The sequence below is a fragment of the Arachis hypogaea genome, chromosome 16, assembly GCF_003086295.3.
Source record: "Arachis hypogaea cultivar Tifrunner chromosome 16, arahy.Tifrunner.gnm2.J5K5, whole genome shotgun sequence".
Taxonomy (NCBI): domain Eukaryota; kingdom Viridiplantae; phylum Streptophyta; class Magnoliopsida; order Fabales; family Fabaceae; genus Arachis; species Arachis hypogaea.
In genome coordinates this window covers 150,493,331-150,518,704 of record NC_092051.1, presented here as the reverse complement: position 1 = coordinate 150,518,704, position 25,374 = coordinate 150,493,331, and the positions used below count along the sequence as shown (strand labels likewise).

At 29.7% G+C, this 25,374-nt stretch overlaps 4 protein-coding genes across 6 annotated transcripts; all 4 read right to left on the bottom strand.

Annotated features, from left to right (window-relative positions):
• Positions 1-873: 873 nt before the first annotated feature.
• LOC140179733 (S-adenosyl-L-methionine-dependent tRNA 4-demethylwyosine synthase-like) lies at positions 874-4,247 on the bottom strand. 2 transcript variants are annotated; one of them, XM_072219461.1, is made up of 4 exons: positions 3,232-4,247; positions 2,111-3,155; positions 1,887-2,020; positions 874-1,091 (listed from the first exon to the last, which is right to left on the bottom strand). In XM_072219461.1, the coding sequence occupies exons 1-2, from the start codon at positions 3,898-3,900 to the stop codon at positions 2,808-2,810; spliced, it is 1,017 nt and encodes a 338-aa protein (XP_072075562.1). In that variant the 5' UTR covers positions 3,901-4,247; the 3' UTR covers positions 874-1,091; positions 1,887-2,020; positions 2,111-2,807. The 2 variants fall into 2 exon arrangements, with proteins under 2 accessions (XP_072075562.1, XP_072075561.1); XM_072219460.1 differs by lacking the exon at positions 874-1,091 and having other exon boundaries at positions 1,455-2,020.
• A 1,180-nt stretch (positions 4,248-5,427) lies between these two features.
• LOC140180328 (pathogenesis-related protein 5-like) lies at positions 5,428-6,584 on the bottom strand. Its single transcript, XM_072220807.1, has one exon. It carries the CDS (start codon positions 6,582-6,584, stop codon positions 5,877-5,879), a length of 708 nt encoding a protein of 235 aa, XP_072076908.1. The 3' UTR covers positions 5,428-5,876.
• Positions 6,585-8,523: 1,939 nt separating this feature from the next.
• LOC140179732 (pathogenesis-related protein 5-like) lies at positions 8,524-10,000 on the bottom strand. The gene is made up of 2 exons (XM_072219459.1): positions 9,674-10,000; positions 8,524-9,390 (listed from the first exon to the last, which is right to left on the bottom strand). Exons 1-2 carry the CDS (start codon positions 9,963-9,965, stop codon positions 8,699-8,701), a joined length of 984 nt encoding a protein of 327 aa, XP_072075560.1. The 5' UTR covers positions 9,966-10,000; the 3' UTR covers positions 8,524-8,698.
• A 1,228-nt stretch (positions 10,001-11,228) lies between these two features.
• On the bottom strand, positions 11,229-14,448 carry LOC140179731 (probable 1-acyl-sn-glycerol-3-phosphate acyltransferase 4). Of its 2 annotated transcripts, none has more exons than XM_072219457.1 (4): positions 14,155-14,448; positions 12,518-13,119; positions 12,149-12,279; positions 11,229-11,758 (listed from the first exon to the last, which is right to left on the bottom strand). In XM_072219457.1, the coding sequence occupies exons 2-4, from the start codon at positions 13,087-13,089 to the stop codon at positions 11,310-11,312; spliced, it is 1,152 nt and encodes a 383-aa protein (XP_072075558.1). In that variant the 5' UTR covers positions 13,090-13,119; positions 14,155-14,448; the 3' UTR covers positions 11,229-11,309. The 2 variants fall into 2 exon arrangements, with proteins under 2 accessions (XP_072075558.1, XP_072075559.1); XM_072219458.1 differs by having other exon boundaries at positions 12,518-13,163; positions 14,155-14,442.
• Positions 14,449-25,374: the final 10,926 nt, after the last annotated feature.

Sequence of the window (25,374 nt, the reverse complement as noted above, 5' to 3'; positions counted from 1 at the left end):
TGAAACAATAAGAGCTCTATAATTTAATTTACTTTAATAGGTACAACGTTGATCATCTGTGGAATCCCTTCTCCAAATTATTATGCATGGAATATTTAGAGGCATATATTTAACTATTCATAATAAACTTTCATTAATAACTACAAATACTACAATGATTTGTTTTGTATGTTTTGTTAATAGGCATTTTATTTTGAGGAGTTATGAAGATGTCAAAAATATTTTTTTATAAAAATATTTATTTAAAAATATGATTCTTTAAATAAAAATAATATTTTTATAATATACTAAAATTTAACTTTACAATTGATTATCTAATAATTAAAAAAATTATAATAAAAATAATTATAATATTTTTATTAGAGTACTTGTCTTGTTAAATAATTATTTTTCAATGATAGGTAGATTTTACTATATCAAAAAGATGTCTTATTAATAAAGTGTGAACTATTTTGTAATGGTAGGTGAATTTTACCATGTCAAAAAAAAGATAGACATGGCGTGATGCTAGTAAATTATATATTGAAATTAAAGAGAAATTTGTATGTAAAGAAAAAAAAAATTGTTTTTAAGGGTATCTTGTACTTGCTTATTAAAATTTGTATGCTTTTGCCAAAAAGATGTATATTATAGGAACTAAACATTTTGTTACTTATCATCTACCATTCAGTTACAAAGAATTAATTATCCTCACAAAATTGGGATACGAAAAAGAAAAACGTGCTTCCAAATTCTATACACACGAATATAGTAGAGGTACAAAATCAGAACTTCATATATTACTAAATAATTTAAATAAAAATAGAGAAAAACGAAAAGTAACGACGTAAAGTAAAGAAGCGGATTAACACTAATAAGTAATAACACTGTCTGTTAAAAAAAGAAAACCTTATATTTTTTTTCTCTTCATTAGAAACAAAATTTATTCCCGGATCCAATACAAGATATGCATCTCTTTTTCACTAATTTGTTTACAATTTTTTCTAATATTACATTTATCCGTCAATGACAAACTCATTAGCCAAACTAATCATCTCCATTCCTTCATTCATCCTTCCTTTCCTTTGTGAGAATGAGTTCTTCAAATTTGTCTAAAAGCATCAACAAAAACGATCATCAACTTTCTCTCTCCCCTACATAACTGGACATATTGCTCTGTCCCACTCAAATTTTAGCAGAGCCAACTTTTGTACATATCTAATTTCACATTGAAGAAAATTCCTTTATGATCTTAAAAGCAAGAAATTTCTAATTACTCTTAGCATGCCAATCATCTTTAGTTTCTAAACCACCTCCCACCTACTACCTTCCTTTTCTTTATTGGGAAAAATATTAAGTTTTTCAACTGTAGCTAACATGTATTGTATACTTTAAATATTTAGATTGTGCAATTCAAACATATATCAATGATCAAAATAATACTGATTTGTGAAACAACAAATGGATCCATCAAATAAAGAGAAATTTGTTCATCATCAATAATCCAAAGAAAAAGGAGTGTTCATCATAAGTTACCCAAAGAGCATCCAAAGGACAAGGCTTATTTATTAACATCCAACCCCACCTATATCTTCCCTCTTCCACTCCCACACAACAAACAAGTTTCGGATGAAATCCCTACCCAACACAAACCTCTAAAATTATTGCCACCAAGCTGATGCTGGTTCCACCTATGAATGTTCTGAATACTAGCTAATTATTTCAGAAGTCTCAAAATTTGACTATTGTCCCAGTCGAACTAAAAACAAAAAATAATAATGATAAAATGGGTGTGAAATTAGAAAAATTGTTGAATAGTCTCAATTCTAGCTAAATACCCAAAAAACTCAGTCTTAAACTTAGATCAAGCATCCTATCTAAATTGTATTCTAAAGTCTAAATCTTACATTTAGCAATTAGGCTTCAATGTATGGGTCCTTGACCGCTTCTCCGAAAATGAATGATGTCACCACCAGTATGATGCACAAAACTAAGCTACAATCCTCCATTTAATTTGGTGTCTTGGTCTCCAACAGCAAACCTGTACAAAGAAACTCAATGGATAGAGTGAGCAAGTTTGAAACAGTATAATAATTATAAACAAAGAGAGCAGAGAAAGGTTCATGCTTACATATAGAGTTTGCTATAGGGACCAACTTTAAGATTACCCTTGGATTCAACCTTGGCGAAAAAATTACCATTCATTTGGAGCTTGACTCTAGCATAAGGAACAAGGTCAGGATCACCACCATGTTCTTCAACAACCTTTTCATCTAGTTCCATGAAGACATAAATCAGACTTTCTTCGCTGGTGCAGTGGCAACAGAAAACATATGACACCCGTCCAGTCAGCTCTTCCAAACCATTGACGCGCACATCTGCCACGAGATTCCTCTCGGAAAAGTCATAAATGTACCACATATGGGCAGAGTCAACAATGAGGAGATAATTACTACATGCCAAACGAATGAGTTTCTTAGGAGAAGAATCACGACTTGGTGGTAATTGGCAGTAATAGGATTCCCAAAGGTTGGCCTCGAAGTCATATGAGCTGAGCCACTGATCCTTACCAGAAGAAAAATAAAACATAACGAAGGTCTTTTTACGAGGCTCCGTTCTGTCCTCCCACAAAAAGTAAGATTTAGGAGTCTGGCTTACGTACGTATCATCGACACTTCCCTTTTTTCCCATAAATCTGATTTTGGATCATAGATTTCAACCCAATATCCATCTCCAATGTCACCCCCAAAGATGCACAACTTGCCATGGTATGGGACTACTGTGGGATTCATCCGGTGGTAGAACATGCTTCCGCATAAACTCCAAATCTAGGTTGAACCGTCATACTTGAGGCACCACATTTTTGCAGGGAAAAAATGTTCCAATTTTAGCTCAAATTCAAATTTTGATCCATTGTTACACATGATACCACCAGCAATGAACAAGCTACCACCAACGGAACAAAATCCTTGAAAAGTTGGTAATTCGGAATTGATTATTAGATCATCTGCAAGAGGCCATTGGGCAGTTACAGGACCTCCATCTTCAAGATCAACACTTCCATTGGCCTCAGAGATAATTAACATTCTGCGCCTGAAGGTTCTTTTTCTATCTACTACATCCACATTTTCCACCAACATATATATGCTTTTTGGATCAGAACAACCAACATCATCCTAGAATTAGAACAACAATCATAGTGTTTAGAATAAAATTATATAAGAAATTAAAACGTCATAGTTATAAACTGACCTCAGGTTCAGATTCCCCGCACATGCCATTAGCAACTGTATCTCCCGAAACCGTGGCAACAACACTTCCCCACCACTCTTCAAAATGATCATAGTATTGAATGTGATCCAAATCCCTAAAATGATTGGCGGCCTTAGCCATCAAATTCTTCCCATCCCTTTTGCCCACTACAAATGCAGTGAAATTGCAAGCCTTCACAACAACCGCTCCGATCCCAAAGCTTTCCGCGTTATGCACGAGCCAACTGGCGAAGACCTTTGCTCCTTTCATGTCGTCCTTTTCGTAGAAGCACGGTAGGGGAGGTTGGTTCCAAACACGCGAAGTTGAATCAACGAGGAGGATGAGGTTCTCCTTGGGTAGGTCTTCGGGATCGAAAGTTCGAGCATCTACGACCTCCAAAACGAGGCCTTTCGACTCTAACAAATTGTAGAGGCGCTTCGCTAGGTCTTCTGAAGTTGAAAGTCTGATTGGCGAAACGAACATGATCTTGCCACGTGGATTGGGTTTCGGTTGTTCTTGATGGAGTGTTATGAGGTTCTCTTTGTTGGGGCAGAGGTGAGACTTGTAGATTAAGAAGAAGGATGCGGCAGTGACCGTGGCGGCGGCCACGCCGGTCAGGATAGTGGATACCGATATATCCGCCGGTAACGAAGACAACCAAAGGGGCATTATTGGCGATGCAGCGGCCGCAGGCGCCAGCTGCGGAGTTCAACGCCGCTTCTGAACGTTTCTCAGTGATCTCGAATGTAAGAGACAGCGCCGCCGTCTGGACTCCTATAAGCTGAGTTTTGATAATGCCGTTTCAGTTGAGGAAGAAGCTGGCGGTGGGGCAGCGATTCGAGATGCGAAGCTTCCCAAACAGTCAACACTCACAGTGAGAGGCTCAGGCCACTGTAGTCTTTATGTGTCTTGGGCCTGGAACTAGCCCAATATTTTTTTTTACATTAGATATATTGGGCCCCTCTATTAATTAATTAATTAATACAACTATCGTATTTAATTTGAATTATAAATATTATTATGTATTACTATAAATTATATATACAATTATTAAAGTAGGTTATATTTTGTGATTTTATAATATTTTATTTTTGCAAATTTTTTTGTCATCTATATTTACAAGTTGACTTATTTTATTTTTCTAAAATTATTAAAAGTTTAGCTACTAAAATTTTGAGTTACATAAAAATACTTAATTTTGATTTGATTTTCATATTTACATTATAATAAATTAGTCCATATAGTTCATTATTTTTATATTTATGTTTTCATAACAAAAATTATAAATGTATTTAATTAGTTTAAATTAAAATTTAATTTTAATATTTATTTATCACATTTATTAAAACTAAATCTTTTATATTTTACTTTAAGCTTTTAATTTTATCAAAAGAATTTTATAATTTAAAAAATTGAATTAAGTAAATTAACATAATTATCAATATGTATACATTAAATTGAATAAATTTTTTTAAATAAAATATGTTAGTGTTATTTACTATTTCAACTTATCTATAAATAATAAAATTCACATAGTTTCATCTTCGAGCTGGAGAGCTCCCTGCAACTCACGCCAGTTCGCATCCGAAGTGGAACTTTCCATTCGTCCGCTTGGACCAATTGGTGTTTAAGATTGTTCCTCTCTTTCTAAATGGTACTGCTGTATTGATTTAAACATGCACCAAGAAGTTCGAATTTTAAAGATGTTCAAATTTATATGATATTTGCTAGACTCCATCGAGGAAAAACTATTAGTTTTCCATGGTGTTTTTTTACTTTGGTGTGTTCTTGATGTCAATAAAAAATTTCTATTCTTATAAATTTTACTGTAGATACAGATTCATAATTTCATATAAATTGATGTCCTTGTTTATAAACGGTGAAAATAAAATCAAAATCCTATAGTCAAAGATGGTTGGTGCAGTTTATAATGATAACTGATTGCTTACTAAACAAAAAAATCAAAGTTAAAATCTTGTAACTCTGGCGAGATCAGGTTTAAAGGAATTATTCATAATTTATTGCTGGAAAATCCTATCATTTATTGTTATTTTCGGTGTGATGGACCTTGGTTCAAATGTTTGTTATTTTCAACTTCTCGACTTGAATGTTGGTGCTACTAATAAGAATTAGTGTGTGTTCATCTTCATTGTTTAAAGTTTAATTTATTTATCAAACTAATAAGTTTACTTTTGCAACAAAAAAATCTCGTTAAGATTTGGCCAAAAATAAAGATCACAAGAGAAAAAAAAAAACAATAATTTGAGTTAATTTTTATTTTCATAAGGCAATTTTCTTTTGCATTTTTTACTTGATCCTAAGAGAAAATATAAAATTATTCCTCTACAAATTTTCGTAAAACGAAAAATACAAAAAAAAATGTTACATGAAGACCAGCTCCTAATTCTAATTAAATATGATTAAATTAATTAAAATAAAAATTTAAGTACAGTTAATTTCATAGGTGAGAATCTTTAAATAATAATTTAGTCAAATCTATCAAATCATTTAACGATTTTCAACTATCAATTTTACGTTAAATTAACTACATTTAACTAATAAACCAACCACAAACACCCTTTCTTTTAACACTATCAACTATATAAGTAAAAAAAAAAAAAAAAAAAAAACAAGAGATTTACGACTTATGAGGATTCTGTGGGACAAAAAGTGATGGTGTAATTTGCTCCAGAACATGTACAAGTGCTTGAAGCATCATCATAAGCATAACTATAAGCTCTTGGACATGCAATCTTAAACATTTTTGAGTAATTTGTAGGTGGGCATGTCTGTGGTGTTCCGTGCTCTCCGGTGCAACAATATTCCGGACTGTTGAATGCCGCACACGCACTCTTGCATGCAACTACCAAACCGGTAACATCTTTTACCTGTAACTCCTTTGGACAGTTATCATTTAGGTCAGAAACGCAGCCAGCATATTGACAGTTACCGATTCCTCCGGTTGCATGTACCCCCATAGGAACATTGTAACCGTCTACCAAGCTCACATCATAAAAGTCTATATTGCCATTGTCGGCACTTCCAACCGTGAACTCGGCCAGTGTTACCGGTGGAGCACCTCCGCCAATACACTTGAGGCCACCGAGACAGTCTCCGGTAGCACATTTGCCGTTACCGGTCCTATCAAAATTGCACTCGGTTCTAGCCCAAAAACGTCCTGACCAACCAGCCGAAACATTTGATTGGGCCGAAGAACCGGGTCTTAGAGACAGATCGGTGTCAAGAATATTTGGGCCATTGCCGGAAAGACTTCCGGGCCAAACAGTGTATTTGCAATTGTTTCGTAGGGTGAATAATGTGGCTGATGCAACATTACCTGCCAATATATTCATGAGTTTTTTTTAGGGACAAAAATATTCAAGTACTTTGAATTTATAATTTTAATATACTTGCAATGGCATGCCAAATCCAAAAAAACGGTCACTAGTAATATGAAAATGTTTTCATAAAGATGATTGATAAAAATTACTAGATGTTTAAATTATGAGAAAGTATAGAGAGTCAATGAAAATTTTATACAATGTGTACAATGAAAATTTAGGAAGTATTATTTTTAAGTGAAGGTCAAGGACTAATTTGCGGCTGGCCAATGGATTGCTGCATGCACAAGGCGGGATTCAAACCCCCGACACTTGTTTAAGCGGACGAGTGAGCTGACCACTCGACCAACCCAAGTTGATTTTTTGGCAGACAAATTTAATTTGAATATAATAAGAAACCCAAGAATGCTGGCCCAAAAGTTAGTTAACCTTCTTTTTATTTTAAGGAAAGAAAAAGTTACAAGTCCAAAAAAAACAGGAAAGAAAAAGTTAAGGAAAAAGCTATGAATAAAAAAGAAAACAAGGCTGACCAAAAAAAAAAAGAAGAAAGAAAAACAAGAAAGCTAACTTATACACATATATGCTATGTCATATGATAACATATACTACATAAAGGTTAAGGAATAAATAATTATCTAAAAATTAAAAAAAAAAGTTAATGAATAAATAGTGAAATTGGCAGTATTAAACTATTAATTATTAAATACGCGTGTAAATATACAACAACAAAAAAATGCATATAAGAATGTAAAAAGAGGGAGTTATTGTTATTTACCCAAGAGGATGAATAGCCAGAAGAATGCCTGAGACATTGAGCTCGAGGATATAATTATGGCTTTGATCGATACAAAAAATTTTTAAAAGAAAGAAAGAAGGTTTGGGAAATGGAAGGGAAGCAAGGAATAGTAATGAGATTGAGAATGAAAATTGAGGGCTAAAGAGAGTTCAATTTATAATTAGTTCAAACCGTAACCATTTTGGAGAAACCATATGATATAATAATTTGGCCCTATCTTTCTGTGATCCATGTAAGGTTGTGGGTGATCTTGTGATGAAACTTTGCCAATTCTGCTGTCCATATATATGATCAATTATACATATTCTATTCGATTTTACATGACAAATAATATAAATGCCAACATCAAATCGGAGTTTTTTTTTTAAATACATGTTTTAGTTATATTTAGGATTACGATATTAGAAATGTAGTTTTGCGATATTTTTTATGAGACGAATTGTTTAGACGCTTTTCTTATGGTCTTAAAAAAAGAAGTTTGATAATATTATTCTAGAAAAAAATTTATGTGAAAAAGATTCAAGAAATTTTGAATTAAAATTGAAAGATTAGTATCACCATAATTCAAAGAATGACCAATTATTCAGTTGATTTTATGGCTAAAAATATTTACTCAAACGTGAAAGAATATGTGAAATGACTTCAGCTTTAGAATGAATACATAATTTCATATGCTTAGATAAGAATCAAGCCAATTAACTTGACTAATTGGTAATTATAGGCTTCATGTTCTCTTATTATCATTTGTTTTCAATTTGTGTTAGAAGTTAAAAACTAATTTAATTTGAATGAAATAAACATATATGCATAAAAAATTTTCTTAATTAACTTTTAAAATTATAATTTATATACATTTGAAAAAAAATTTTCAAGCTCCACCAATGCTGGTATATGAATTAATGAATGAATGTCTTATAATTGTTACACGTCACTCAATCACAATGATGTTAACTTTTATCTAATATCCTATCAAAAAGTTTCTTTTTTCTACGTGGACTTTTTCTGGTATCTCTAGAAAACTTAATGATATCAATGCCTTTTAAATACTTTTGATTAAAAATCTATCATATGTATATCCTATTGGGAAAATTAGTATTTAATTATATTTACTTTATATCAAATTTATTATTCAGTCACACGTGCACGGTGCACCTATAAACACACAAGATATGTATGATATATAACATGTTTCTAACATCTTTTGATACAATATACTAGAATTGGTTTAAAAAAATCAAATCAATGAATTCTTGATACATATTGATTTTGATCATTATTTCAGGTTTTGTCATAATCAAATATAACATTATCTATATTGACATATTAGGAACTAAGATGATCCTGCGGGGCAAAAAGTGATGGTGTAATTTGCACCTGAGCATGTAAAAGTGCTTGAAGCATCATCATAAGCGTAACTATAAGCTCTTGGACATGCATTCTTAAACATCTTTGAGTAATTCGTAGGTGAGCACGTTTGTGGCGTTGAGTGCTCCCCGGTGCAACAATACTCCGGGGTGTTAAACGCCACACACGCGCTCTTACATGCTACTACCGAACCCGTATCATCTTTTACTTGCAACTCCTTTGGGCAGTAACCATTCAGGTCATTTTCGCAACCTGCGTATTGACAATTACCGGTTCCTCCGGTTGCCCGTACTCCAATGGCCACATTGTAACCATCCACCAAGCTTACGTCATAAAAATCTTTGTTGCCATTGGTTGCACTTCCGATGGTGAATTCTACTAGTGTCACTGGTGGAACGCCTCCACCAGTGCACTTGAGTCCACCGGGACAATCTCCGGTGGCACATTTGCCATTACCAGCCATATCAAAGTTACATCCGGTTCTACCCCAGAATCGTCCTGACCAGCCAACTGGGGCGGTCATCTGGACCAAAGAACCGGATGTTAGAGAAAGACCGGTGTCAAGAATGGTCGGGTCATTGCCGGAAAGTGTTCCAGGCCAAACAGTGTATTTGCAATTGTTATGTAGGGTAAACAATGTAGCTGATGCTACATTACCTGCAAATATATTCATCCATAAAAATAATTACAATCAAGTCCTTTGAACCATAAGTTTTACTTATTCACCCATGTAATTACCATTCAAAGATAATATTGCATATGTAAGAAACTGAAAACACTTTAGGCTTAAATAGTTTATTTATATATACAATATGTCATGATTACAATACCTGACATAGAGATTAATTTATTAATCATGATCTGTATTGTTTACTTAGCTTAATTAAAGAAAATGTTTACATATGTAAAGGAAATAAAAGAAGAGGGAATTTTTGTTTACCTAAGAGGAGGAAAAGCCAGAAGGTTGCACAAGACTTTGAGCTTAATGAGGTTAGGGCCATGGCTTTGACAGAAAAGTAGTACAGAGAAATAGGAAGGGGAAGGAAAGTGAAGCAAAGAAGAGTGTTGAAGTGATAATAATGAGAATGAAAAATTGAGGGCCAAAGGGACTTCAATTTATAATTGTACATTATATTGGTGGACCGTAACACTTGAAATTTGAAGTAATTATGATATAACAATTTGTCCCTATCTTTTTGTGAACGAGGATGTAAGCTAAGATTGTGGGACATTATTATATCTCTATATTATATAGTATTTTATGCGTATGAGTATATTATATCTCTGTGGATATGTAGATAATAGATTAGCTCAATGGTCGCACATGTTGGTATGTTACTTTAATTTCATTGGTATTTAGGGTGTTATTAGTTTTCAGTTTCCAAACTATGATGAAAACAGCAAGTATATCCAAATGTCTTTCTATTTCTACACTTTTTACTCACGAACTTGTGGTTTGAATAATAACACGTGACTACGTGAGTTGTGACTCCCCTTTTTGTGACTTGGCAAGGGACAAACAACGTAGGACACAAAAAGGAATTGATGGGTCACGTATGTTGAAACTCTATCTTTAATAAGTTTGGAAGAAAGAAAGAAACGAGAAACAAATCATGACCATGGAAAGAAGATATAATCATTGTTCTAACTTCTCAACTAAACATTTTCCATTTATAGTTAATCACCTAATTGGTCTTGAAAGAAAGGCCGAACACGGAATGGGTCACAACAAAGTACTAAAGTACCATTGTGATCATCGAGAGATTGGTTTGTTGACAAAAGATCAGTCAATTCAAATATTGATAATTATTTTATAGTACTTAAATGATTAATTATGTTCCATTTGACAACTGACATGTTCATAGTACAACTCATATCTTGGGGGCAAAATTATACTTTTAAAATTAACATCAACATTCCCACCATTTAATATTGAATTAAATAAGGAAAAAGTAATATGTAATGAATGAAGCACATCAAAACTTCAGTTTTCTAAGTTCCTTCATAGATCTATCGATATGCTCTCTAAAAATGATTTAGAAAATGCTAGTAGAATGTATTAACATTATAAAATTATGTAATTAAATTCATTTGGATGATTGTTTAAGCAATTAGTGTAGAATAATTACTTTTTTTGGTTGCCCATGATATCTCCAAACCCAACAAGCTAAAGACTAATTCGTCATAGATCTAAACTTCATTTAAGAGTTTGCCGTTGGCCAATAAATTGCTGCATGCACAAGACGGGATTCGAATTCCCGACACTTGCTTAAGCAGATGAGAAAGCTAACCACTCGACAAACCCATGTTAGTTTGTAAAATAATTACTTTATTGATCCATCAATGTATAATTGAATGGTTATGTAGAATTTCCAAATTAAAGTTGAAACAGATGTTATGCCACTAGGTTTAAATAAAATATAATTTTGAATAAAGATGCTATACCAGATACCTGAATTGCAACAATTGTACAACTGTGACCCTAATTTCCTGAATTTCCAACAAACAGCAACAAATGATTTACAATTCAAATATCAATTCCAAAATTGTACATTGGCCACTTACAATTAACAACATTATCCACTCTTTTGTTTCTTGCTGTTAAAGAGTGCATTAACATAGAATGTAAAAGGCATCAATTGAAAATCATAGCGCGTTGAAATAGCAAGATACGCACATGATAGACCTACGTATAACTTGAACAAAATGTGAGAGAAAAAGGTGAAATATGTGAACAGCGCAGTGAAAGCAACCACCAAAGTATAAGTAACGATGCACTTGGATGTTGAAAGTTGCTTTTCATTTATTTGGCTAGGGAAGTGACCTTGAACCTTGAAATCAGAGAGCAATTGATCCTTCTTCTGGAATGCGTTCATTAGCCATGAAGCAGCTTCAGTTTCACAAGCTGGAATCCCGTCCACCGGAATCCGCAAAACATGTAGGTGGACTTCAGACGGATCCACACCGAAGACATTGTCCAGAAAAGTTGGACATTGATTTTTATACGCGATAGTCACATCATACACTGCAGGCAATACGGCCAGGAAGTTCAGCATATGAACATACTTAAAAAGATTAATAGATTTTGAGAAGAAAATAACATCAAGAGTCACTTGAAATATTGTGCAACTGTAATGTGAAAATAATCAAGCACGAACTAACGGTGAAATTAGGTCTATGAACTGGAATTATATTTCTACAGGAGACCGATGGAACATAAACGTCATGAACACACATACATAAAGTATGTAAACTACATCATAATAATTCTACAACTACTAAAAGTTTCAAAAGGGTTGTCAGATATAAATTGCTAGCACTGCATAATTTCTAAAATAGGCACCAGTGAGACATTATGAAGGAGTGACTGAATGAGTATCATAGGAAAATTGGAGCAAGGAATTATAATAGAAACCTGCATCCAATGAGCCTCGTAGAGCTTCCAAGCAAGCATGAAACCCTTTTGTTTTTGGCAGCAACACATTTTTCAGCACAGGTAGCCCAACTTCAGAAGCATATTTTTGACTATTTTGACTCTTCTGTTCACTGCATAAAAGCAAAAAAACATATTAATGGTGCTCCTTAATTGAATTATATATTGCTTAGTTGGTTAACATGAAGCCCAAATTTTAGCATGATAGTGGTTATACAAACTTAAATGCATGCATTCAAAATTTAAATACTTTTTTGAACTGATATGAGTTCAGTTCATTATCAAATGATGATGCAAGACTTGGTAAGTCAAAAAGATGAGATCTAAGGTGAGAGGGATAGGTGGTAATACGTATAATCGGTTCCTTCTGGAAAAAGAGCTAGCCATAAAGGATCTTGACGATCCTTTAGTGCCGAAAGCTTATGGTGCAGTATTTTCTCATCTATCTCCCACTTCCTCTCCACTGCAATGAACTCCAGAATGTGAAATCCCCAACCAAATATAGGCAATTTCATCAAGCTGCTTTTAAGGATGTATTTTATGCATCCAAGTCTTCCCTTACGAAGTGCAAGATTCCACAAGTACATCCAATCAACCTCAGTTCTGTGATTAGCAATAAGTAAAACACGTTCCTTTGACGGAACACTGTCACCAGAAAAGACAACTTTAGTTTTGTTTATCTTTTCAAATAGAAAGGGCCACAGAGCTAACCAAAGCGAAAAGATGAATGACACTGTCTTCCTACTACAATGTGTGCTGAAAAGCCTCAACACTACAACTGCCACTGGTGCAAAATAGATTAAGAACATAAAAGCTGTGGAAAGAAACACCACTAAACATAACAGACCCCTTAACAACCTAAGAGAGGTCAGGGGTTGGTGCTTTAGTTTAGTATCGGATTTAAGAGGGCTGCAAACATCCATCTTCTTCAAGGAACTGTTGATAACTTCCCTCTGCAATAATTGTGGTTTAATATTATTGCACGATTCCCAAAATTCTGGACAAAAATAGTAGCAGGTACAACAACAATAGCATAAATTTTCACATTATTTACAACAAGCAAAATAGGGTAGCAATCAATTTATGTGACAAAGTTCTGCCCGGATTAAAATGCTCTGTTATGTAAATTGGGCAATCGCATAATGAAATGGTCCAAAGTTAAAAGAAAACTTAATCAACAATATCAATGATCTTAATTTGAAGGCTCTCAATGTCTTAAGATTAAGTGGCAAGGTTCTGAATTGCTTCTTCCGTTTTTACAGTGATGTTTCAGCTAAATTTGTAGCAGAGTTACTTATAACGGATATAGATTTAGTTGAGGTACAAACATATGTAATCCTCGGTTACCAGAGGAACAACAAAGTATGTACTGAAACTTGTTTTAGTTTCCATTTCCACTTTCTAACATTTTCTACTTTTAGAATTTGCGAGAAAATCCCAAGAAAAAAGAGAGGAAAAACAGTAAAATGAAAATGGACACCAAACAGGCCTCAGATTCCCCAATTTACTCTCATTCAATCAATAAAATTTACAAGCAAAGACAACGTGTAATTCAATTATTGGCAAGCACACTTAACAAAGAAGTAAAACCATGGAATTTCTTGTGTTATAGGAATCAGAGTGATTGAACAGTTGGCGTCAAATAAACGCTCCAAATCCAAAATCACTGTTTCTATTAGTATTTGATACGTACGTAAGTCCTTGATTCCAATCCAGTATGCCAAGTACACGTACGAGTTTAGAATCTCAAAATCTTTGTTTTTACGATAACAAGCATCCTAATCCTAATCATAATCATAATCATAAACTCGCGCGCGCACAGTAATCAGGAATTAAAAATCCTAATCCTGAATTAATTTAAAAAAAAAGAAAAACCTAAAAAAGGCAGAGACACATAAGTAATAAATCAGAGAAAAGCGCATGTCGAATTGAAATATTAAAATCGAAGGAGTTAAAAGCTGAGTGGAAAGAAAGAAAAAGTAACTGACCTGGCGAGGGAACTGGTTGTTGTGAAGCTTGTGTGTGAGAGAGAGTGTGAAGTTATATAGTGTTAGTGTGTTGCAATGTTATTGTTTAAAAGAAGAAGAAGCAATGAAACAGGGAAGGGAATAAGGAAGGATTAAGGAATGAATAGTTGGAATATCGAATTCCGAGGGCGTGTTTGTTTGTTAGTATTGGAAGCGGTGTTAGCAGAAGAAGAGAAGAGAAGGGAGAGAAGGACACGATAGCTTTGGAATTAGTTTCATTTCGTTTTCTTGTCTTGTGTTCTGCCTCCACTAGGGCTGGCAATGGGTAGGGTAGGACCCTACCCGCGAGTTGAAAATTTCATTAAAACTCTACCCTACCCTACCTGCGGGTTGATAATCTCTCAACCCTAACCCTACCCGCACCCTAAAATTCTAAACCCTATCCTATCCTACCCTACCCGCAGAAATATCAAATTTTTTCAAAGTAAATATAAAATTCAATTATTTTAAATTTTATACGTATTAATAACATAAAAAATAAAAAAACTAATGCTCTAAATTACTTAATTAACTAACTAGTTTTGTGGTTGTTCACTTATTATAAGTCATTACATAAGAGAGGTTGTGGGTTCAACTCTCACTTCCTTCACTATATAGAGACATTTTTATAAAATGTGTTATATATGAGATGCGGGTATGGTAGGATAGGGTACACCCTAAACCCGTACCCTACTCTACCCGCAGGCATACCCGGACCGTACCCTACCCTACCCGCTGCGGGTAGGGTAGCCTACCCTACCCGAACGGGTTGGACCGGATTGGGTACCCGTGGGTAGGGTATGAATTGCCAGCCCTAGCCTCCACTCTCTCTTTCTCATCCAGATCTCTTTCTTTCTTTCTTTGCTCTTCTCTCCTGCTATCGCTTCTATTGTTTCCACCCTTTTTTTTCTTATATATTTGTATTCTTCTAGTTTAGGTTTATCTATTACTTTCTCTGAATTTCGAGATATTGGTCCCTCAATTTATATACCGACTTTAATTTAGTCTTAGTCACAAAAAAAATATTTAATTTAGTCTTTAAAATTTTAATTATTTTTATTTAATTTTTAAATTTTATTAATATAACTCATGTTAATTTTTAAAATAATTTTCGACGCATAAATATTAACATAATATTAAATGTAGACAATTAAATATTATATTAAATTTTGTAAAACGACGTTATTTTTATTTTCGCATTCAGATAGCTCAAAAAAATATTATAAGTAATATTTATTGAAAAAAAAATTTTAAAACAAGTAATCTGACGTCGTTTTGGGTATTTGAACATCAAAACCAAAACGGCATGGTATTACAAGTTTTAGCATATCATTTAGTTGTTTACGTTGACGCTTCATTAATATTTTGTGCCAAAAATTGTCCCAGGACTAATGTGGGTCGCTTTTATAAAGTTTAGGGACTAAAAAAAATCATTAAAATTTCAGAAACTAAATTGAGATTCGTGTACAAATGTTGGGACCGAATTGAGTATTAACTTTTGAATTTCACTGCACTAGAATACAAATTTCATATTGTTTTTTATCGGCTATGTTATGTGTACTCTAGTCATTAAAATCAACCACTAGTATAAAATATATATTAGAATATAAATACACATTAAAGATAAATTAAATCACATATGTATTTATACATAAATATATATTAAAAACTTATTTTAATAGCTAATTTTAATATATAAATAACATTTTTTTTAGCTTGTATATCTTGTAGAGTTATTTTCGTATAAATTTAATAATTTTTAGTTATTAATTTTATATGAAAATAACTATAATAGTATTTATTTTTTTTAAAATTTTTTAATAACATTCAATTTCGTCTCTTTTATTTTTTTTAGATTAAAATATATTTTTTAACAAAATAAAAATAATAAAAAATCCTAATTATTTGTTGAATTTAAATTTTATACATTATTAAGGTAAAAAAGTTTTATAATGTGAATTAATTGTTTATTGTCAATTAATAAAAATAATTTTATACATAGTAAATGAACAAAAAGTACTTTTGTCTTATTTTTCACATAATAAATGAATAAAAAGTATCTTTTTCTTATTTTATCCAAACATAATTAATAAATAAAAAAAATTTACATGAGATATCAAAACATAAAATTATTTTTATTTTTGTAAAAGATCTTTTCTAAAGATGACGTCCAACCAAGCCCATAGTATAAGAGTACAATGAGAATTCTGATATAGCTCCGTTATAGTACAAAAGAATAATAAGAATATTGTTGTTGTTCAAAATACAGGAGAATAATGAGAAACCTTATCAATTTCAACCCATACAGCAAGCCCAACAATCTCAAGAAGTGTCATTAAGAAAATCCAACAGAAAAAGAAAAAGTAGATTGATGCAATTTCGAATAAATATGTAGTCTATTTCCAAGAACATAGAAATGACATTGATTTGACAGAAAATGATCTAATTAATTTTTTTTAAATCATACAAAGTTCTAACTCTAAAAAGTAGATTGATACCATAAAAAAAAAGATGAAGTTTATAAAAAATAATGATATTTGGAATCTCATAAAATTATCTAAAGGTGTGAAATCAATCGGTTATAAATGAATATTTAAAACCAAAATGAATTCTAAGAATAATGTCGACAAATATAAAACTTGTATAATCGCTAAAGATTTTTAAAAAATTAAATAATTTTCTAACAAAATTACTATCGGTTTAGAGCTTGATTCTGGCTAAAGAACAATGTTAATATAATGATTAGAACGAGTAAATGACTCTTCCTCAATCTCCATTTCATTATGTATTCATAAAGACATAAATCATATTTTATTTGCTTGTGTGATGACACCATTTCCAAGTAGAACAATCATATTTGAGGCACTACATATTTAATTTAATATGTTAAATTAATTATAATGAGAGTATATAAAAAATACATAAGGTATAATTATTTATAAACTAAAAACATTTTTTAAGTGGTTAATTATGTATTTTTTATATATTTATTATATATTTTTATTATAATTAATTATAATCATATATTAAATAATTAAAAAATTAATTAATTTTTATTCTAATTAACATATACTAAAATGTCTAACTAATTAGAGTTTAACTCACATTTATTATCAATAAAAGATAATCTAAGTAACACTGATTTTTTTTTCTATATCGACATACTAAATGTTATAATATACAATTAAACATAGCTTGGCTTCTTCATATTATATTGAATAATACATACCCTAACAATATTGAACACAAACAATTTTATACTTAGTACCAACTATTTTCTATCATTTGAATTTATATATAACAATTGTTTTTATTTTATAACTTATTGTATCATATGATTTTTTATTTAAATTAAATAAATATAGTAACTATATCTCGGATGCTGTGTGATACTGTGCTGTAATAGGGTGACGCTGAGTTATATCATGAATACTAAACATCTGAGATAAGCACGTTTTGTGAATGGGATTTCAGTACCTGAGATAAGAACAACTCGGTAATTAACTCTTCAGCATTCGAGATATAGTCAAGGATTTAATTAGGGTCTCAATATTCAAAATATGTATATTATGGTTTAGATGTCTCTGCACACAAGATATGTTGGAGAATAAGTCTATTTATAGAGGTCATTCCAAAACTTTCCCTCACACAATTGACAAACCAATTTTTTTCTTTCTCTTCTTTCTGTTTTGTTCAGATAGAGAAATCAATTCTTCTTTATTGTGGTATATCCTAATGGGATAGGCTGACACGGTGATAAAGAAGTGATTTTCAAATCTAATAAGACGTGAACTCGGCCAGTGTTACCGGCGGAGCACCTCCGCCGATACACTTGAGGCCACCGAGATAGTCTCCGGTAACACGTTTGCCGTTACCGGTCCTATCAAAATTGCACTCGGTTCTAGCCCAAAAACGTCCTGATCAACCAGCCGGAACATTTGATTGGGCCGAATAACCGGGTCTTAGAGAAAGATCGGTGTCAAGAATATTTGGGCCATTGCCGGAAAGACTTCCGGGCCAAACAGTGTATTTGCAATTGTTTCGTAGGGTGAATAATGTGGCTGATGCAACATTACCTGCCAATATATTCATTCATGAGTCTTTTTTTTTGGGGGGACAAAAATATTCAATTGCTTTGAAATTATAATTTTAATATACTTGCAATGGCATGCCAAATCCAAAAAAATGGGTCACTTGTGATATGAAAATGTTTTCATAAAGATGATTGATAAAAATTACTAGATGATTAAATTATTTAATATAACATATATCAATATCTTAACTTTTATTTTCACATAAAATTATTTTTAAGTGAGCAAGAAAAAAGTGCATACAACAATATTTATCATCTGGTAATCAAGAATGATGACAAGTTGACAACCAAAACACAAATTAAGATTTTTTTTTTGGCAAATACATTTAATTTGAATATAATAAGAAACCCAAGAATGCTGGCCCAAAAGTTAGTTAACCTAAAAAACAGGAAAGAAAAAGTTAAGGAAAAAGCTATGAATAAAAAAGAAATCAAGGCTGACGAAAAAAAAAAAAAAGAAAACAAGAAAGCTAACTTATACACATATATGCTATGTCATATGATTAACATATACTGCATAAAGGTTAAGGAATAAATAATTATCTAAAAATTAAAAAAAGGTTAATGAATAAATAGTCAAATTGGCAGTATTAAACTATTAATTATTAAATACGCGTGTAAATATACAACAACAAAAAAATGTATATAAGAATGTAAAAAGAGGGAGTTATTGTTATTTACCCAAGAGGATGAATAGCCAGAAGAATGCCCGAGACATTGAGCTCGAGGATATAGTTATGGCTTTGATCGATACAAAAAAGTTGTAAAAGAAAGAAAGAAGGAAGCAAGGAATAGTAATGAGATTGAGAATGAAAATTGAGGGCTAAAGAGAATTCAATTTATAATTAGTTCAAACCGTAACCATTTTGGAGAAAAACTATATGATATAATAATTTGGCCCTATCTTTCTGTGATCCATGTAAGGTTGTGGGTGATCTTGTGATGAAACTTTGCCAATTCTGCTGTCCATATATATGATCAAATTATATATATTCTATTCGATTTTACATGACAAATAATATAAATGCCAATATCAAATTGGAGTTTTTTTTTTAAATACATGTTTTAGTTATATTTAGGATTACGATATTAGAAATGTAGTTTCGCGATGTTTTTTATGAGACGAATTGTTTAGATACTTTTCTTATGATCTTAAAAAAAGAAGTTTGATAATATTATTCTAGAAAAAAATTTAATAAAAAAGATTCAAAAAATTTTGAATTAAAATTGAAAGACTAGTATCACCTTAATTCAAAGAACGACCAGTTATTCACCTGATTTTATGGCTAAAAATATTGACTCAAACGTAAAAGAATATGTGAAATGACTTCAGCTTTAGAATGAATATATCATTTCATATGCTTAGATAGGAATCAAGCCAATTAACTTGACTTAGTTTTTTTTGCTTTTTCTTCTGTTTCTTTTTTTTATTATTATTTTTATTTCATATGTAAAAAAAAAAAGGTTGAAACACTGGCAATGGGACCATGGACACCTAAATTTTTATATATTTTATATACACATTCAAGTCTGGGATAGTTGAAGTGACTTGGATGGAAAATTGTACACAACTTAAGATTTTGTTCTTTTAGTGGCATGGGTTCAACACTAACTTTTTTTTTTTAATGATGTGGTTTAATTTGTTTTTGTTAAAAAATGTATTTAAGAATGGTTTCATAGTCATGGAAAATATATTAACTCCTTGTAATTTAAACTTTCATATTTGTTGTACTTTTAAATTGAAGGATCAAGAGAAGAATGGAATATAATTTGTTTACTCCCATACTAAACTTTCTATTAGATATATACAATTAATTTCAATCTCTTACCTAATTGGTAATTATAGGCTTCATGTTCTCTTATTATCATTTGTTTTCAATTTGTGATAGAAGTTAAAAACTAATTTAATTTGAATAATGAAATAAGCATATATGCATAAAATATTTTCTTAATTAACTTTTACAATTATAATCTATATACATTTGAAAAAAAATTCAAGCTCCACCAATGCTGGTATATGAATTAATGAATGAATGTCTTATAATTATTACACGTCACTCAATCACGAGTCGATTATACTGGGTAAAAATTGGATGAAAATCGGGCCATTAACATTACATTACCTTGATATTTTCTTATAAACTAGCATGTGAAAATATTCAAATTTCCAAGGTTCCAACTATTATTTGACATGGTAAAATTTACTTAGAAAAATATAACAAGAACCAACTCTCTCTAAAATTAAAGCATAACTATAATCAATACTAATATTGTATAATAACACCAAATATTTAAATAAATACAAATAAAATAATATTATGCATTAGTCTAAAATTTTATGCATTTTAAACATAAAACATTAACTTATAGTCTTATAATAACTAATAACACAAAATATTAAGGTTTGCAATACTTAAAATTCACATAAGAATAGCTATCATTCATCACTAATAACACAAAAGATTAATTGTGTATGATGACTAGGCCACCGGACCGACTTCGGGCGACCCAAACCATGGCCCGGATCCGATCCTAAATAATGACCGGGTCTATTTTTGAGACTCTTACTCAATCCTAGACCCGATAAAATTACACAAAATTAGTTCCTAAAGTGCTCAAAATTGGGCCGGATCTTTGGGTCAGGCCGAATCATGCACACCCTATATAACATGTAATTTTGTTTAACTAATTTTGTTTAATTAAAAGATACATGATTAGTTACAAAGAAAAGGATGAGCTATTATTTGCTTTCGGTTGTTAATGATAAAACAATATAACGAGTATGTATTATAAGCACGCCGGATATCATCCATCGCTCCAAATCTCAATTAATTAATTAGGTAACTTTCTTCTATTCATACCCTTTTTATTATTCTTCAATAAAAAGCAACTATTAAAAAAATTAATTCTTATTTTATCAAATTAAAAAATGCTATGAATAATAAAAAATAATTAATATAAAAGTTAGCGTCAAAAATAGTTATTATTCATGTTAAATAATGTTATCATAAAAGGAGTATAATTAAAAATAATTATTTATTATAACACGTGTTAATATTTTAATTCTTTTTTTATATAAACGAAGATATTTTATATATACGAGTATTATCACCGAAAATATAATAAAAAAATCAATTTATTATAACAACAATAATAAATTCAATTGTTCGTATTATAATTATTAGACTCGATTTAATCCGATCGATTTATATAATCTAAATCGAATAATATTTAATTTTTTTGATAAAAAGATAATTATATCCCTGATTTTTGTTTTAAAAAATATAATCCAGTGAGTTATATAAATTGGTCGGTTTGACTAAATCTAATAACAATTGGGTTTATTGTTATTATTATAAAAAAATAACCGATTCATTAATACGTCCAATAATAATGCAACACATAAATATCTTTACAGAAAGATGTTTTACGCGTCTTTATGGAACATCCTCCTAAATATAGAGGCATAGAGCAAGACAGATATTTTTTTTGACTATGGCCCAATTTGGGCAAACAACTTAATTAAGTTACTTTTAAAGAAATAGTTTAAACAATAAATGTTTATATTAAAAGTAACTTATAAATAAGTTATTTTGTATTTGGTTTTTTAGTTCTAAAAATACTTATTTTAAGAAAAAAGTGATAAAAAGCTTTTTATTATGAAAGAAGTCATTTTTTTTAACTTCTCCTTAAGCACTAAAATAACTTTTTAAAAAGTTGTAATTTTGTTCTGAAAATTATACCAAACATTAATACTACACATTTTTCTAGTGCACTCCAGATAAAGTAGGGAGTGCAGCACTCCTTAAAAGTTAACCTACTATCAAAAGTTATCAAGTAAATTTAATTTATTTATTATTGTTATTATTTTTTTGTCATGGACTGAACAAACAAACCAACACTAACAAAAAGACTAATTCCTCTGTTACTCTGTTATTGTCGATGTGATGTCTTCAAATATTTTCACTGTTTTGTTTGATGGCAGGTGCTTCCACTATCGTTTTAGCTAGCTATAGATTTTGACGCTCTTGAACCCACCCTATTCCGCTTCTACCATAAATGACCATCAAAGTCCGAAAAATTGCTGCCATAGAAAAGAAAGACGCATGTCTGTCGCCACTGCTGGTTAGCTAACTCCAAACGCAAAACGGATTCTGTAGAAGAACCCCGGTTTCCATGAAGGCGCATGATTCTCAGATGACGACACAGTCAAAGCACAATATGCATGGCAGTTACAACAAGTCCATTATCTTTTATTTCAAGTTAACCTCAACGTGTAATGAAAAATTAAAATACAATTATATTTAAACAATTATTTGTATTATTTTTTTATTAATTTATTCAAAAAATAATTAAATTCTGAAGCTAATTGGTATAAAATATTACAGATATAAAACTAAGAAAAATTTTTATTTGTATAAAAATGAGCCTAATAAATAATTATTCTATTTAATATATAATTAAGAGTATTTCTTTCTTTGCGAAGGAATTATAGTTCAAATGACATAATCTCTTTATATTTACCTAAGAATTGGTAAAAAAAAAATACTTCTTTCTTTTATTAACTTTTTTAAACATTAATTATTTATTTTACATACAATATAAAAATAAATGAATATAATATTTATTGAGTATAAGCAATTACACAAAAAATTTTGTTGTCATAGTATTTGAACGAAAGAAAAGAAAATGTTATTTTAAGAAAAAATAATAATATATTTTTAATAATATTCTTAATATAAAATAATAAATTTTAAATATTTTTTAAATAATATATATTAACTAAAATAATATAATTATCCCAAATAATATATTATAAATATAGTAAAATAACATATTTCAATAAAAAATTGTTAATACAAAATTATATAAATATTTTTTTTACATGAATTTTTGTTTCGCACAAAATAAAATTATTATATGTTTGTTTGCTTTTTACGTTGTATAAATATTTTTTTAATTAAATTTATATAGTACTAAATCTTTTATTATTCTGTTCATGTTTAATATTTTAATTTTGTTTCACACAAAATAAAATTATATATATATATATATATAATACAAATTTTTTTATCATTGTATTTATATTTAATATTATAATTTTATCTCACATAAAACAAAATTTATTTAAATTTTAATATTATATATATATATATAAAACACAATTTTTTTATCATTGTGTTTATATTTAATATTATATTTTATTTCACACAAAACAAAATTTATTTAAATTTTAATATTATATACATAATATATATTTAATATTATTTTTTTTAAGATTCTAATATATCTTTTTTTTTGGTTTTAGTACATGAATTTTTAACTTATTTTTTATGTATTATTTATTTTAATTCTAAAGTCCAATAACTTTATTTTTATACAGACATATTGTTTTTAATATTTATATACTAATTTTTTATTTTGAACTTCATCCCAATATCTGAGACTTGCCAAAAAAATTTAAAATTTGTAAAAAAAATAATTAACCTGATTAATAGGTTACTTTTTTAAATCCAGACCATTCAAATAAAATATAATAAATGAAGAGTTTAGATTTAACAAATTCACAAGGTGTGCAACACTCCATACTTAGCAAGGAGCGTTTAAGGATGAGCCATATTATATGTTAAAAGTAAAAAAAAAAAATCACTTATAAACCTATCCAAATGGAATATATCCAACAACTTTTATATTTGTGTTTTCTGTTTTATTTTTCTTATTTAAAGTATATTTTTTTTTATATTTGTGTCTCTTATTTTATTTTTCTTATTTAAAGTGTAGTTTTTTAATTGGATGAATTCATGTTTAATATCTACAAGTACAACTCTCAAATCTAACACAGTTTATAGCTGTAAATGGATGAAATGAAACATGATATATTTCTTTAAAAATTTAAGAAGTTTAAAAAATAAAGGAAAAAATAACAACTAGCTACTCATTTAAACATGTTGGTCATAACATGATTAGTTTATGGAGAATGCTAGGGACAATGATTTTGTTAAATAATATAAATAACTACTAATCAAATTAAAATACATTATATCTCTAAATTAATTTTTTAAATTTTAATATTAAAATAATTATCTGTACACTAGTAAAATGAACATCTAATATATCTATTATTTATATTATTTAATATTTTCATTGTTTACCACTACTTTTCCTTAGTTTATTACATGAACAAATCAAATTAAATGTACCCCAACTATATTAGGCTGAATTTGTCATGCCAAAATTCCATTGTAGGCTACAAGTTTGGTCCACTCCGTCCACATTGATAACAAAGTTCTTTTCAGAGTAATGCAGAAAGGGGACACATGGGTACATGCAACCCATCTAGAGGTTTCACTGATCTACATGTCAAATCTATCTCATTTATGTGTTATTTACTCTATTTATTTATTTATTATTTAAATGGTTATTATTTCGGTATTGAATTTGAATTTAATTAACAAAAATAAAAATCATGAAAAGATTAGGGTTGAGTTTATAGTTTAAAAATTAAATCTTTTATCTATTTTTATTTGAATTTGGATCTCATGTTTAACTCTTTCATATACTCTTTAGAAATAATTTTTAGTTTTACTATTCTTTCATTAAAAAAAAATGTATTATTCTCACTTGAAAAATAAAACATCATTATTGAAGTTTTTTATTCAAAATTATCAAATAAAATTTTTGTTCCTCTAATTATATAAATCATAATCTCAATAATTAAAACTAAAAAAACAGTTAAATTAATAAATTTTTATAAATATATTTAGTTAGCATCTAATAAAACATGTCAAGTATAATATATATTAATGTTTTACGTTATCAATCGTTAATGACAAGTGTTAAAAAAATGACAAAAAGACAAACATAATTTACTTTTAATTTTTAAAGACCTTATTTTTTAAAATTATTTTATTAAAAGTAATTAAATTAAATTTTTATAATTAAATTAAAAATTTCACTTAATTTTATAATTATTGAATAATTTTTTATATTTAAATTATATAATTTAACGGTTGTAAAAGAATAAAAATTTTATACAATTTAATTAAATAATTGAGATTTCGTAATTTAATACTTTAATTTTTATAAACAAAAAAATTAATTATATTATT